The following is a 14810-nucleotide window of genomic DNA, read 5'->3' as shown; positions in this document are numbered from 1 at the left end:
GCCAGCGCCCTCTTTTTTGCTGTGGTGTGCTGGGGTGGTGGCATCAAGGCTGGAGATGCCAACAAACTAAATAAGCTGGTCAGGAAAGCCGGTTCTGTGGTGGCTCTACAGCTGGACAGTCTGGAGGTGGTATGTGAGAGGAGAACAAAGGACAAAATCAGGGCCATCCTGGATAATCCTTCTCACCCTCTCAGTGAGGAACTATGGCGGCTGGGTAGTTCTTTTAGTCATAGACTAATTCCACCGAAAAGTAAGACAGAGCGCTTCAGACGTTCTTTTGTGCCAACCGCCATCAGACTGCATGACAATAGCAGAATACTCAGACTGTCCTCACACTAATGAGCCAGCTCCCCCCATACAATAACTCAAGATCCCCCCCACCCATCATACAATAACTCAAGATCCCCCCCATCATACAATAACTCAAGATCCCCCCCCACCCATAATACAATAACTCAAGATCCCCCCCACCCATCATACAATAACTCAAGATCCCCCCCATCATACAATAACTCAAGATCCCCCCCCACCCATAATACAATAACTCAAGATCCCCCCCCACCCATAACACAATAACTCAAGATCCCCCCCACCCATCATACAATAACTCAAGATCCCCCCCCATAATACAATAACTCAAGATCCCACCCATCATACAATAACTCAAGACCCCCCCCCACCCATAATACAATAACTCAAGATCCCCCCCCACCCATAACACAATAACTCAAGATCCCCCCCCATAATACAATAACTCAAGATCCCCCCCATCATACAATAACTCAAGACCCCCCCCCACCCATAATACAATAACTCAAGATCCCCCCCCACCCATAACACAATAACTCAAGATCCCCCCCATAATACAATAACTCAAGATCCCCCCCATCATACAATAACTCAAGATCCCCCCCCATAACACAATAACTCAAGATCCCCCCCCATAATACAATAACTCAAGATCCCACCCATCATACAATAACTCAAGATCCCCCCCCCACCCATAATACAATAACTCAAGATCCCCCCCCACCCATAACACAATAACTCAAGATCCCCCCCCATAATACAATAACTCAAGATCCCCCCCACCCATCATACAATAACTCAAGATCCCCCCCATCATACAATAACTCAAGATCCCCCCCACCCATCATACAATAACGCAAGACCCCCCCCCCATCATACAATAACTCAAGATCCCCCCCCACCCATAATACAATAACTCAAGACCCCCCCCCACCCATAATACAATAACTCAAGATCCCCCCCCATAATACAATAACTCAAGATCCCCCCCCATAATACAATAACTCAAGATCCCCCCCCATAATACAATAACTCAAGATCCCCCCCCACCCATAATACAATAACTCAAGATCCCCCCCCACCCATAATACAATAACTCAAGATCCCCCCCCACCCATAATACAATAACTCAAGATCCCCCCCCACCCATAACACAATAACTCAAGATCCCCCCCATAATACAATAACTCAAGATCCCACCCATCATACAATAACTCAAGATCCCCCCCCACCCATAATACAATAACTCAAGATCCCCCCCCACCCATAACACAATAACTCAAGATCCCCCCCAATAATACAATAACTCAAGATCCCCCCATCATACAATAACTCAAGATCCCTCCCCATAACACAATAACTCAAGATCCCCCCCCATAATACAATAACTCAAGATCCCACCCATCATACAATAACTCAAGATCCCCCCCCACCCATAATACAATAACTCAAGATCCCCCCCCACCCATAACACAATAACTCAAGATCCCCCCCCATAATACAATAACTCAAGATCCCCCCCACCCATCATACAATAACTCAAGATCCCCCCCATCATACAATAACTCAAGATCCCCCCCACCCATCATACAATAACGCAAGACCCCCCCCATCATACAATAACTCAAGATCCCCCCCCACCCATAATACAATAACTCAAGATCCCCCCCCACCCATAATACAATAACTCAAGATCCCCCCCCATAATACAATAACTCAAGATCCCCCCCCATAATACAATAACTCAAGATCCCCCCCCATAATACAATGACTCAAGATCCCCCCCCACCCATAATACAATAACTCAAGATCCCCCCCCACCCATAATACAATAACTCAAGATCCCCCCCCACCCATAATACAATAACTCAAGATCCCCCCCCATAATACAATAACTCAAGATCCCCACCCATCATACAATAACTCAAGATCCCCCCCCATAATACAAAAACTCAAGATCCCCCCCATCATACAATAACTCAAGATCCCCCCCATCATACAATAACTCAAGATCCCCCCCATCATACAATAACTCAAGATCCCCCCCACCCATCATACAATAACTCAAGATCCCCCCCACCCATCATACAATAACTCAAGATCCCCCCCATCATACAATAACTCAAGATCCCCCCCACCCATCATACAATAACTCAAGATCCCCCTCCATCATACAATAACTCAAGATCCCCCCCACCCATCATACAATAACTCAAGATCCCCCCCCATCATACAATAACTCAAGATCCCCCCCATCATACAATAACTCAAGATCCCCCCCATCATACAATAACTCAAGATCCCCCCCACCCATCATACAATAACTCAAGATCCCCCTCCATCATACAATAACTCAAGATCCCCCTCCATCATACAATAACTCAAGATCCCCCCCCATCATACAATAACTCAAGATCCCCCCCCATCATACAATAACTCAAGATCCCCCCCATCATACAATAACTCAAGATCCCCCCCCATCGTACAATAACTCAAGATCCCCCCCCATCATACAATAACTCAAGATCCCCCCCATCATACAATAACTCAAGATCCCCCCCACCCATCATACAATAACTCAAGATCCCCCATCATACAATAACTCAAGATCCCCCCCATCATACAATAACTCAAGATCCCCCCCACCCATCATACAATAACTCAAGATCCCCCTCCATCATACAATAACTCAAGATCCCACCCATCATACAATAACTCAAGATCCCCCCCCACCCATCATACAATAACTCAAGACCCCCCCCCACCCATCATACAATAACTCAAGATCCCCCCCATCATACAATAACTCAAGATCCCCCCATCATACAATAACTCAAGATCCCCCCCACCCATCATACAATAACTCAAGATCCCCCCCATCATACAATAACTCAAGATCCCACCCATCATACAATAACTCAAGATCCCCCCCATCATACAATAACTCAAGATCCCCCCCATCATACAATAACTCAAGATCCCCCCCATCATACAATAACTCAAGATCCCCCCCATCATACAATAACTCAAGATCCCCCCCACCCATCATACAATAACTCAAGATCCCCCCCCACCCATCATACAATAACTGAAGACCCCCCCCCACCCATCATACAATAACTCAAGATCCCCCCCCACCCATCATACAATAACTCAAGATCCCCCCCACCCATCATACAATAACTCAAGATCCCCCCCCACCCATCATACAATAACTCAAGATCCCCCCCACCCATCATACAATTACTCAAGATCCCCCCCACCCATCATACAATAACTTAAGACCCCCCCCCCATCATACAATAACTCAAGATCCCCCCCCACCCATCATACAATAACTCAAGATCCCCCCCCACCCATCATACAATAACTCAAGATCCCCCCACCCATCATACAATAACTCAAGATCCCCCCCACCCATCATACAATAACTCAAGATCCCCCCCACCCATCATACAATAACTCAAGATCCCCCCCCACCCATCATACAATAACTCAAGATCCCCCCCACCCATCATACAATAACTCAAGATCCCCCCCACCCATCATACAATAACTCAAGACCCCCCCCCACCCATCATACAATAACTCAAGATCCCCCCCACCCATCATACAATAACTCAAGACCCCCCCCCACCCATCATACAATAACTCAAGATCCCCCCCACCCATCATACAATAACTCAAGATCCCCCCCACCCATCATACAATAACTCAAGACCCCCCCCCACCCATCATACAATAACTCAAGATCCCCCCCATCGTACAATAACTCAAGATCCCCCCCATCATACAATAACTCAAGATCCCCCCCATCATACAATAACTCAAGATCCCCCCCACCCATCATACAATAACTCAAGATCCCCCTCCATCATACAATAACTCAAGATCCCCCCCCCCATCATACAATAACTCAAGATCCCCCCATCATACAATAACTCAAGATCCCCCCCACCCATCATACAATAACTCAAGATCCCCCTCCATCATACAATAACTCAAGATCCCCCCCCCCATCATACAATAACTCAAGATCCCCCCCCATCATACAATAACTCAAGATCCCCCCCCATCATACAATAACTCAAGATCCCCCCCATCATCCCCCCCATCATACAATAACTCAAGATCCCCCCCACCCATCATACAATAACTCAAGATCCCCCCCCATCATACAATAACTCAAGATCCCCCCCATCATACAATAACTCAAGATCCCGCCCATCATACAATAACTCAAGATCCCCCCATCATACAATAACTCAAGATCCCCCCCATCATACAATAACTCAAGATCCCCCCCATCATACAATAACTCAAGATCCCCCCCATCGTACAATAACTCAAGATCCCCCCCCATCATACAATAACTCAAGATCCCCCCATCATACAATAACTCAAGATCCCCCCCATCATACAATAACTCAAGATCCCCCCCATCATACAATAACTCAAGATCCCCCCATCATACAATAACTCAAGATCCCCCCCATCATACAATAACTCAAGATCCCCCCCATCATACAATAACTCAAGATCCCCCCCATCATACAATAACTCAAGATCCCCCCCCATCATACAATAACTCAAGATCCCCCCCATCATACAATAACTCAAGATCCCCCCCCATCGTACAATAACTCAAGATCCCCCCCCATCGTACAATAACTCAAGATCCCCCCCATCATACAATAACTCAAGATCCCCCCATCATACAATAACTCAAGATCCCCCCCATCATACAATAACTCAAGATCCCCCCATCATACAATAACTCAAGATCCCCCCATCATACAATAACTCAAGATCCCCCCCATCATACAATAACTCAAGATCCCCCCCATCATACAATAACTCAAGATCCCCCCCATCATACAATAACTCAAGATCCCCCCCCATCATACAATAACTCAAGATCCCCCTCCATCATACAATAACTCAAGATCCCCCCCCATCATACAATAACTCAAGATCCCCCCCCATCATACAATAACTCAAGATCCCCCCCCATCATACAATAACTCAAGATCCCCCCCCATCGTACAATAACTCAAGATCCCCCCCATCATACAATAACTCAAGATCCCCCCCACCCATCATACAATAACTCAAGATCCCCCCCATCATACAATAACTCAAGATCCCCCCCCATCATACAATAACTCAAGATCCCCCCCATCATACAATAACTCAAGATCCCCCCCCATCGTACAATAACTCAAGATCCCCCCCATCATACAATAACTCAAGATCCCCCCCATCATACAATAACTCAAGATCCCCCCATCATACAATAACTCAAGATCCCCCCATCATACAATAACTCAAGATCCCCCCCATCATACAATAACTCAAGATCCCCCCCACCCATCATACAATAACTCAAGATCCCCCCCATCATACAATAACTCAAGATCCCCCCCCATCATACAATAACTCAAGATCCCCCCATCATACAATAACTCAAGATCCCCCCCCATCATACAATAACTCAAGATCCCCCCCCATCGTACAATAACTCAAGATCCCCCCCATCATACAATAACTCAAGATCCCCCCCACCCATCATACAATAACTCAAGATCCCCCCCATCATACAATAACTCAAGATCCCCCCCATCATACAATAACTCAAGATCCCCCCCACCCATCATACAATAACTCAAGATCCCCCCCATCATACAATAACTCAAGATCCCCCCCATCATACAATAACTCAAGATCCCCCCCATCATACAATAACTCAAGATCCCCCCCATCATACAATAACTCAAGATCCCCCCCACCCATCATACAATAACTGAAGACCCCCCCCCCCATCATACAATAACTCAAGATCCCCCCCACCCATCATACAATAACTCAAGATCCCCCCCCACCCATCATACAATAACTCAAGATCCCCCCCCACCCATCATACAATAACTCAAGATCCCCCCCACCCATCATACAATAACTCAAGACCCCCCCCCCATCATACAATAACTCAAGATCCCCCCCCACCCATCATACAATAACTCAAGATCCCCCCCACCCATCATACAATAACTCAAGATCCCCCCCACCCATCATACAATAACTCAAGACCCCCCCCCCACCCATCATACAATAACTCAAGATCCCCCCCACCCATCATACAATAACTCAAGACCCCCCCCCCCACCCATCATACAATAACTCAAGATCCCCCCCCACCCATCATACAATAACTCAAGACCCCCCCCCACCCATCATACAATAACTCAAGATCCCCCCCACCCATCATACAATAACTCAAGACCCCCCCCCCCCACCCATCATACAATAACTCAAGATCCCCCCCCACCCATCATACAATAACTCAAGATCCCCCCCCCACCCATCATACAATAACTCAAGATCCCCCCCACCCATCATACAATAACTCAAGATCCCCCCCCCACCCATCATACAATAACTCAAGACCCCCCCCCACCCATCATACAATAACTCAAGATCCCCCCCCACCCATCATACAATAACTCAAGATCCCCCCCCCACCCATCATACAATAACTCAAGACCCCCCCCCCCCACCCATCATACAATAACTCAAGATCCCCCCCCCCACCCATCATACAATAACTCAAGATCCCCCCCCACCCATCATACAATAACTCAAGATCCCCCCCCCACCCATCATACAATAACTCAAGATCCCCCCCACCCATCATACAATAACTCAAGACCCCCCCCCCCCACCCATCATACAATAACTCAAGATCCCCCCCCACCCATCATACAATAACTCAAGATCCCCCCCACCCATCATACAATAACTCAAGACCCCCCCCCCACCCATCATACAATAACTCAAGATCGCCCCCCACCCATCATACAATAACTGAAGATCCCCCCCACCCATCATACAATAACTCAAGACCCCCCCCCACCCATCATACAATAACTCAAGATCCCCCCCACCCATCATACAATAACTCAAGACCCCCCCCCCACCCATCATACAATAACTCAAGATCCCCCCCCACCCATCATACAATAACTCAAGATCCCCCCCACCCATCATACAATAACTCAAGATCCCCCCCACCCATCATACAATAACTCAAGATCCCCCCCACCCATCATACAATAACTCAAGATCCCCCCCACCCATCATACAATAACTCAAGATCCCCCCCACCCATCATACAATAACTGAAGACCCCCCCCCATCATACAATAACTCAAGATCCCCCCCCACCCATCATACAATAACTCAAGATCCCCCCCCACCCATCATACAATAACTCAAGATCCCCCCCACCCATCATACAATAACTCAAGATCCCCCCCCCACCCATCATACAATAACTCAAGATCCCCCCCACCCATCATACAATAACTCAAGACCCCCCCCCCCCACCCATCATACAATAACTCAAGACCCCCCCCCCCCACCCATCATACAATAACTCAAGATCCCCCCCCACCCATCATACAATAACTCAAGATCCCCCCCCCACCCATCATACAATAACTCAAGATCCCCCCCACCCATCATACAATAACTCAAGACCCCCCCCCCACCCATCATACAATAACTCAAGATCCCCCCCCACCCATCATACAATAACTCAAGATCCCCCCCACCCATCATACAATAACTCAAGACCCCCCCCCACCCATCATACAATAACTCAAGATCCCCCCCACCCATCATACAATAACTCAAGACCCCCCCCCCCACCCATCATACAATAACTCAAGATCCCCCCCCACCCATCATACAATAACTCAAGACCCCCCCCCACCCATCATACAATAACTCAAGATCCCCCCCACCCATCATACAATAACTCAAGATCCCCCCCCACCCATCATACAATAACTCAAGATCCCCCCCACCCATCATACAATAACTGAAGACCCCCCCCCATCATACAATAACTCAAGATCCCCCCCCACCCATCATACAATAACTCAAGATCCCCCCCCACCCATCATACAATAACTCAAGATCCCCCCCACCCATCATACAATAACTCAAGATCCCCCCCACCCATCATACAATAACTCAAGATCCCCCCCACCCATCATACAATAACTCAAGACCCCCCCCCACCCATCATACAATAACTCAAGATCCCCCCCCACCCATCATACAATAACTCAAGACCCCCCCCCCCATCATACAATAACTCAAGACCCCCCCCCATCATACAATAACTCAAGATCCCCCCCACCCATCATACAATAACTCAAGACCCCCCCCCACCCATCATACAATAACTCAAGATCCCCCCCCACCCATCATACAATAACTCAAGATCCCCCCCCACCCATCATACAATAACTCAAGACCCCCCCCCACCCATCATACAATAACTCAAGATCCCCCCCCACCCATCATACAATAACTCAAGATCCCCCCCACCCATCATACAATAACTCAAGACCCCCCCCCCCATCATACAATAACTCAAGATCCCCCCCCACCCATCATACAATAACTCAAGACCCCCCCCCCCACCCATCATACAATAACTCAAGATCCCCCCCACCCATCATACAATAACTCAAGACCCCCCCCCACCCATCATACAATAACTCAAGATCCCCCCCACCCATCATACAATAACTCAAGACCCCCCCCCCCCACCCATCATACAATAACTCAAGATCCCCCCCACCCATCATACAATAACTCAAGATCCCCCCCACCCATCATACAATAACTCAAGATCCCCCCCACCCATCATACAATAACTCAAGATCCCCCCCCACCCATCATACAATAACTCAAGATCCCCCCCACCCATCATACAATAACTCAAGATCCCCCCCCACCCATCATACAATAACTCAAGATCCCCCCCCACCCATCATACAATAACTCAAGATCCCCCCCACCCATCATACAATAACTCAAGATCCCCCCCCACCCATCATACAATAACTCAAGATCCCCCCCACCCATCATACAATAACTCAAGATCCCCCCCACCCATCATACAATAACTCAAGATCCCCCCCACCCATCATACAATAACTCAAGATCCCCCCCCACCCATCATACAATAACTCAAGATCCCCCCCACCCATCATACAATAACTCAAGATCCCCCCCACCCATCATACAATAACTCAAGATCCCCCCCCACCCATCATACAATAACTCAAGATCCCCCCCACCCATCATACAATAACTCAAGATCCCCCCCACCCATCATACAATAACTCAAGATCCCCCCCACCCATCATACAATAACTCAAGACCCCCCCCCCCCACCCATCATACAATAACTCAAGATCCCCCCCACCCATCATACAATAACTCAAGATCCCCCCCACCCATCATACAATAACTCAGATCCCCCCCACCCATCATACAATAACTCAAGATCCCCCCCACCCATCATACAATAACTCAAGATCCCCCCCACCCATCATACAATAACTCAAGATCCCCCCCACCCATCATACAATAACTCAAGATCCCCCCCCACCCATCATACAATAACTCAAGATCCCCCCCACCCATCATACAATAACTCAAGATCCCCCCCACCCATCATACAATAACTCAAGATCCCCCCCCACCCATCATACAATAACTCAAGATCCCCCCCACCCATCATACAATAACTCAAGATCCCCCCCACCCATCATACAATAACTCAAGATCCCCCCCACCCATCATACAATAACTCAAGACCCCCCCCCCCCACCCATCATACAATAACTCAAGATCCCCCCCACCCATCATACAATAACTCAAGATCCCCCCCACCCATCATACAATAACTCAGATCCCCCCCACCCATCATACAATAACTCAAGATCCCCCCCACCCATCATACAATAACTCAAGATCCCCCCCACCCATCATACAATAACTCAAGACCTCCCCCACCCATCATACAATAACTCAAGATCCCCCCCCACCCTTTTGCCCAGCACTGGACTCTGTTTCATTATTTACACATGTGTATATATTAGAATATATAGTGTTTGTATTATATTGTAGTAATTGCCATACTGATGTATAATAGTAATTACATTGCATAGCAAATTTCTTTCCTTATTTTTTCTTTTTTATTCTATTTTTATTTACTCTACTTACTGTACTTACACTGTACTGGAGCTGCTGTATCACTCGAATTTCCCCCATGGGGATCAATAAAGGAATCTTATCTTAATATTAAACCTGAACTGATGAATTATGGGTAAGCAGTAACTACCCGTCCTGTCATGAACGAACCAAAGTGTAAAACATCATGTTACAATAATAATTATAATAAATAAATAAATGCATTATCCAAATCTCATGAGCTAAAGCGCCCTCTAGAGGCTCCTGGATCTACGTATACAGAGACACCAGTGAGCTCCACTGGAACCAATTAAAGTTAGAACCAGACTCCTCCAGGTCAGGCAATGGTGCAGCATGAATGTGAAGCCCTGGCTCACGATCAAGATTCCAATTCATCCCAAAAGTGTTTTGTGGGATTTTTTATGGAGCTCGCTTAGATTTTGCAAAACTTCTGCTAAACTGGGATCTGAGGAACCAGTGCTGATCATCAAACTGGGACTAACATTTACTACAGCTGTCTCATGTGGTTTGGAACACAGCCCTAATGAAGCGTTCCCATTAGAACATGTGGAGGAACCAGGCTCTGGTGTTGGATCTTACTCTGGAAGATGGAGAAGGCCAGGAACTGACTCCTGAACGTCTGGTATATGGGACCTTCAGGCCTGAAAGGAGACAAACACACATACTGGTATGATGAGGTGTGATGAGGCCTGGACGTGTCTGTAGGTTTAAGTCTGAGAGAAGATCTCACCAGGTGAGCATCACGCCTGAGAGAAACGTGGAGACGTAGTGATGCAGCACCCACCAACCTTTAATCCTGCAACACACAGGGAAGAGTGGGCGTGTCAGTGGGTGTGAGAGGGTGTGTGAGAGGGTGCCGCCACCCCTCCCCCCGTACCTGGATCCGTTGTTGATGAGGATGCTCTCTCTGATGGTCAGTGTGCAGTAGTACCACACCAGTAAGAAATTGAAGATCTCATCAGTTACACTGGAACACAGTGAGTGATCGGTTATTCAGTACAGTGCCAGGACAGGTTGGCATCACTTGTTTATTTTTGGGGATCAGGTGTGAATCTCACCGGTAATTAAGAAAGAAGAGGCAGGATATGGCTCCCAACATCAGAATAATGGTCAAACACAGTTTAAACTTCTCGTACTCGTCTTTATATGCAAACCTGCAACAGAACACACAGGAAGTGACCATCAGAACCATCAGAACAATCCTTTAAAAGAACAGTCTATAAGATAGAACAGGTGTGAGGATTTGGGTGAGATGAGGAGATGATGAAGATCTTACTTGGCCTGGTTGCTGAGCAGAGTCACGTTCACGTTTCCAAGCACCAGATTTAAATACAACCTGAAACACACACACACACACACACACACACACACACACACACACACACACACACACACACACACACACACACACACACACACGGCAGGTTTAGATCAGAACCTCCATCAGTGTAACAGTATGAATGTGAGGGGGGGTGAGATGTACCCACCCGTTCTTTTTTGGGAGGTACGCCTCCATGTCGAGGAAGAAGTTCTGTTTCTCTTTCATCTGAGTCTGCAGGTGAGTTACAGTCTGAGCATCTGAATCCTCGCATCCTTCTGCACATCTGTAATACACATCAGGTACATCACCAGCACCTCTGTACCCCCATATACTCACCCCCCCCCCCCCCGCACATCTGTAATACACATCAGGTACATCACCAGCACCTCTGTACCCCCATATACTCACCCCCCCCCCCCCCGCACATCTGTAATACACATCAGGTACATCACCAGCACCTCTGTACCCCCATATACTCACCCCCCCCCCCCGCACATCTGTAATACACATCAGGTACATCATCAGCACCTCTGTACCCCCATATACTCACCCCCCCCCCCCCCCGCACAACTGTAATACACATCAGGTACATCACCAGCACCTCTGTACCCCCATATACTCACCCCCCCCCCCCCGCACATCTGTAATACACATCAGGTACATCACCAGCACCTCTGTACCCTCCATATACTCCCCCCCCCCCCCCCCCGCACATCTGTAATACACATCAGGTACATCATCAGCACCTCTGTACCCCCATATACTCACCCCCCCCCCCCCCCGCACAACTGTAATACACATCAGGTACATCACCAGCACCTCTGTACCCCCATATACTCACCCCCCCCCCCCCCGCACATCTGTAATACACATCAGGTACATCATCAGCACCTCTGTACCCCCATATACTCACCCCCCCCCCCCCCGCACAACTGTAATACACATCAGGTACATCACCAGCACCTCTGTACCCCCATATACTCACCCCCCCCCCCCCCGCACATCTGTAATACACATCAGGTACATCACCAGCACCTCTGTACCCTCCATATACTCCCCCCCCCCCCCCCCCCCCCGCACAACAGTAATACACATCAGGTACATCACCAGCACCTCTGTACCCCCATATACTCACCCCCCCCCCCCCCGCACATCTGTAATACACATCAGGTACATCATCAGCACCTCTGTACCCTCCATATACTCACCCCACGAGTGTGATTAGTGTAATTAGTATACCTGTACTTGTGTAGTGAGTGTGAGAGGTGATGAGTGTGATTAGTGGGTGTGATTAGAGGTTGTGATTAGTATACCTGTACTTGTGTAGTGAGTGTGATTAGTATACCTGTACTTGTGTAGTGAGTGTGATTAGTATACCTGTACTTGTGTAGTGAGTGTGATTAGTATACCTGTACTTGTGTAGTGAGTGTGATTAGTATACCTGTACTTGTGTAGTGAGTGTGATTAGTATACCTGTACTTGTGTAGTGAGTGTGATTAGTATACCTGTACTTGTGTAGTGAATGTGATTAGTATACCTGTACTTGTGTAGTGAGTGTGATTAGTATACCTGTACTTGTGTAGTGAGTGTGATTAGTATACCTGTACTTGTGTAGTGAGTGTGATTAGTATACCTGTACTTGTGTAGTGAGTGTGATTAGTATACCTGTACTTGTGTAGTGAGTGTGATTAGTATACCTGTACTTGTGTAGTGAGTGTGATTAGTATACCTGTACTTGTGTAGTGAGTGTGATTAGTATACCTGTACTTGTGTAGTGAGTGTGATTAGTATACCTGTACTTGTGTAGTGAGTGTGATTAGTATACCTGTACTTGTGTAGTGAGTGTGATTAGTATACCTGTACTTGTGTAGTGAATGTGATTAGTATACCTGTACTTGTGTAGTGAGTGTGATTAGTATACCTGTACTTGTGTAGTGAGTGTGATTAGTATACCTGTACTTGTGTAGTGAGTGTGAGAGCTCCTTCAGGTTCTTCCTCTGTCGGCTGATTGCGCTGCTGCAGACGGTCTGTAAGTGTGTCAGCTCCTCCAGCTTCTGTCTATAAACTTTATGAGTCTCCTGAATAAACACACACATGAAACACAAACACATTCAGGTGATAATTAATATCAAATATTATTTTTACTCTTGGAACATTAAAGTTCATTAAAACTGAGCAGCTCCTAAACTTCAGCCCAGTGACCCACAGAGTAACAAACACCTGAATAAACACATTTAATTTAATTCATCACTTTTATTCACTTCTTTATAGTTAAATTGAACAATTATTTCATATTAAAACATTATGAAAGTAATAAGAAATGAAATGCTGGTGATTTGTAGAAGCTAAAATAATGTAATTAATTTAATAAAATTAGATTAAATATTTACAATACCAGAAATATATACTTCTTAATTGCTGTTAACTTTAATAAACTCATATCAGCAAATAATTACATATATTATTAACTCTTTATATCAATAGGAAGAGATGTAAACAATGATATTATAAATAAATATTCACTCAGATGATTCAACTATTAAAGAGAAACGATGTTTAAATCTGCAGCTGCTGATAACCAATAAACTCCTTCATTATCTTTATAGTAATTATAATTGTTATTAATATAATATAATTATTATAAAGAACAGTTAATGATTTACAGATAATAAACAGACCAAAGGAGTAAAACTGTAGAATAAATAAAGAATAAATAAAGAATAAATAAAGAATAAATAAAGAATAAACGTCCTGAGCTGCTGGTTGTAACTGCTGTACAGATCAGTAATGAGGTTATAAAGATGTTATAAGAGTATTTATTATAAACACGGAGGTAATAACGTGATTATAATAAAGTCAGTGACCTGTAGTTGTTGATATTCCGCCTCGATGTTGCTCCACTCAGTAATAAACCGATCTGCGGACATTCTCCTTTCTGCTCTCTCCTCAGCTTTCTCAGCCATGCTGCTCCTCTCACACACCCGCACTGCGCATGCGCCACATCACCTCATTCTCTCTCAGACCCGCCTCTATCACCTCGCTGCCTTTCATACACCAGCACTGCGCATGCGCATCACTCACCTAACCGGCTGCGACAGATCAGCAC

General features: G+C 46.4%; 1 protein-coding gene across 3 annotated transcripts in view; it reads right to left on the bottom strand.

Moving 5' to 3' along the window:
- Positions 1–14672, bottom strand: part of tmem120b (transmembrane protein 120B) — a 17407-nt gene extending 2735 nt beyond the window's left edge. For 2 of the 3 annotated variants that reach the window (XM_063014713.1, XM_063014714.1), the window contains exons 1-8: positions 14569–14672; positions 13658–13782; positions 11871–11987; positions 11660–11719; positions 11442–11537; positions 11261–11350; positions 11114–11179; positions 10963–11024 (exon numbers count right to left, since the gene is read on the bottom strand). In XM_063014713.1, the coding sequence (XP_062870783.1) occupies positions 10963–11024; positions 11114–11179; positions 11261–11350; positions 11442–11537; positions 11660–11719; positions 11871–11987; positions 13658–13782; positions 14569–14667 (715 nt within the window). In that variant the 5' untranslated portion in view covers positions 14668–14672. Of the gene's footprint in view, positions 1–10962; positions 11025–11113; positions 11180–11260; positions 11351–11441; positions 11538–11659; positions 11720–11870; positions 11988–12943; positions 12964–13657; positions 13783–14568 lie in introns of those variants that run through there. The other variant, XM_063014715.1, reaches the window with a different exon arrangement.
- Between the last annotated feature and the right edge of the window lie 138 nt (positions 14673–14810).

This window comes from Trichomycterus rosablanca, chromosome 18, assembly GCF_030014385.1.
Source record: "Trichomycterus rosablanca isolate fTriRos1 chromosome 18, fTriRos1.hap1, whole genome shotgun sequence".
In the NCBI taxonomy this organism is placed as follows: domain Eukaryota; kingdom Metazoa; phylum Chordata; class Actinopteri; order Siluriformes; family Trichomycteridae; genus Trichomycterus; species Trichomycterus rosablanca.
This window is presented reverse-complemented; position numbering and strand designations above follow the sequence as displayed.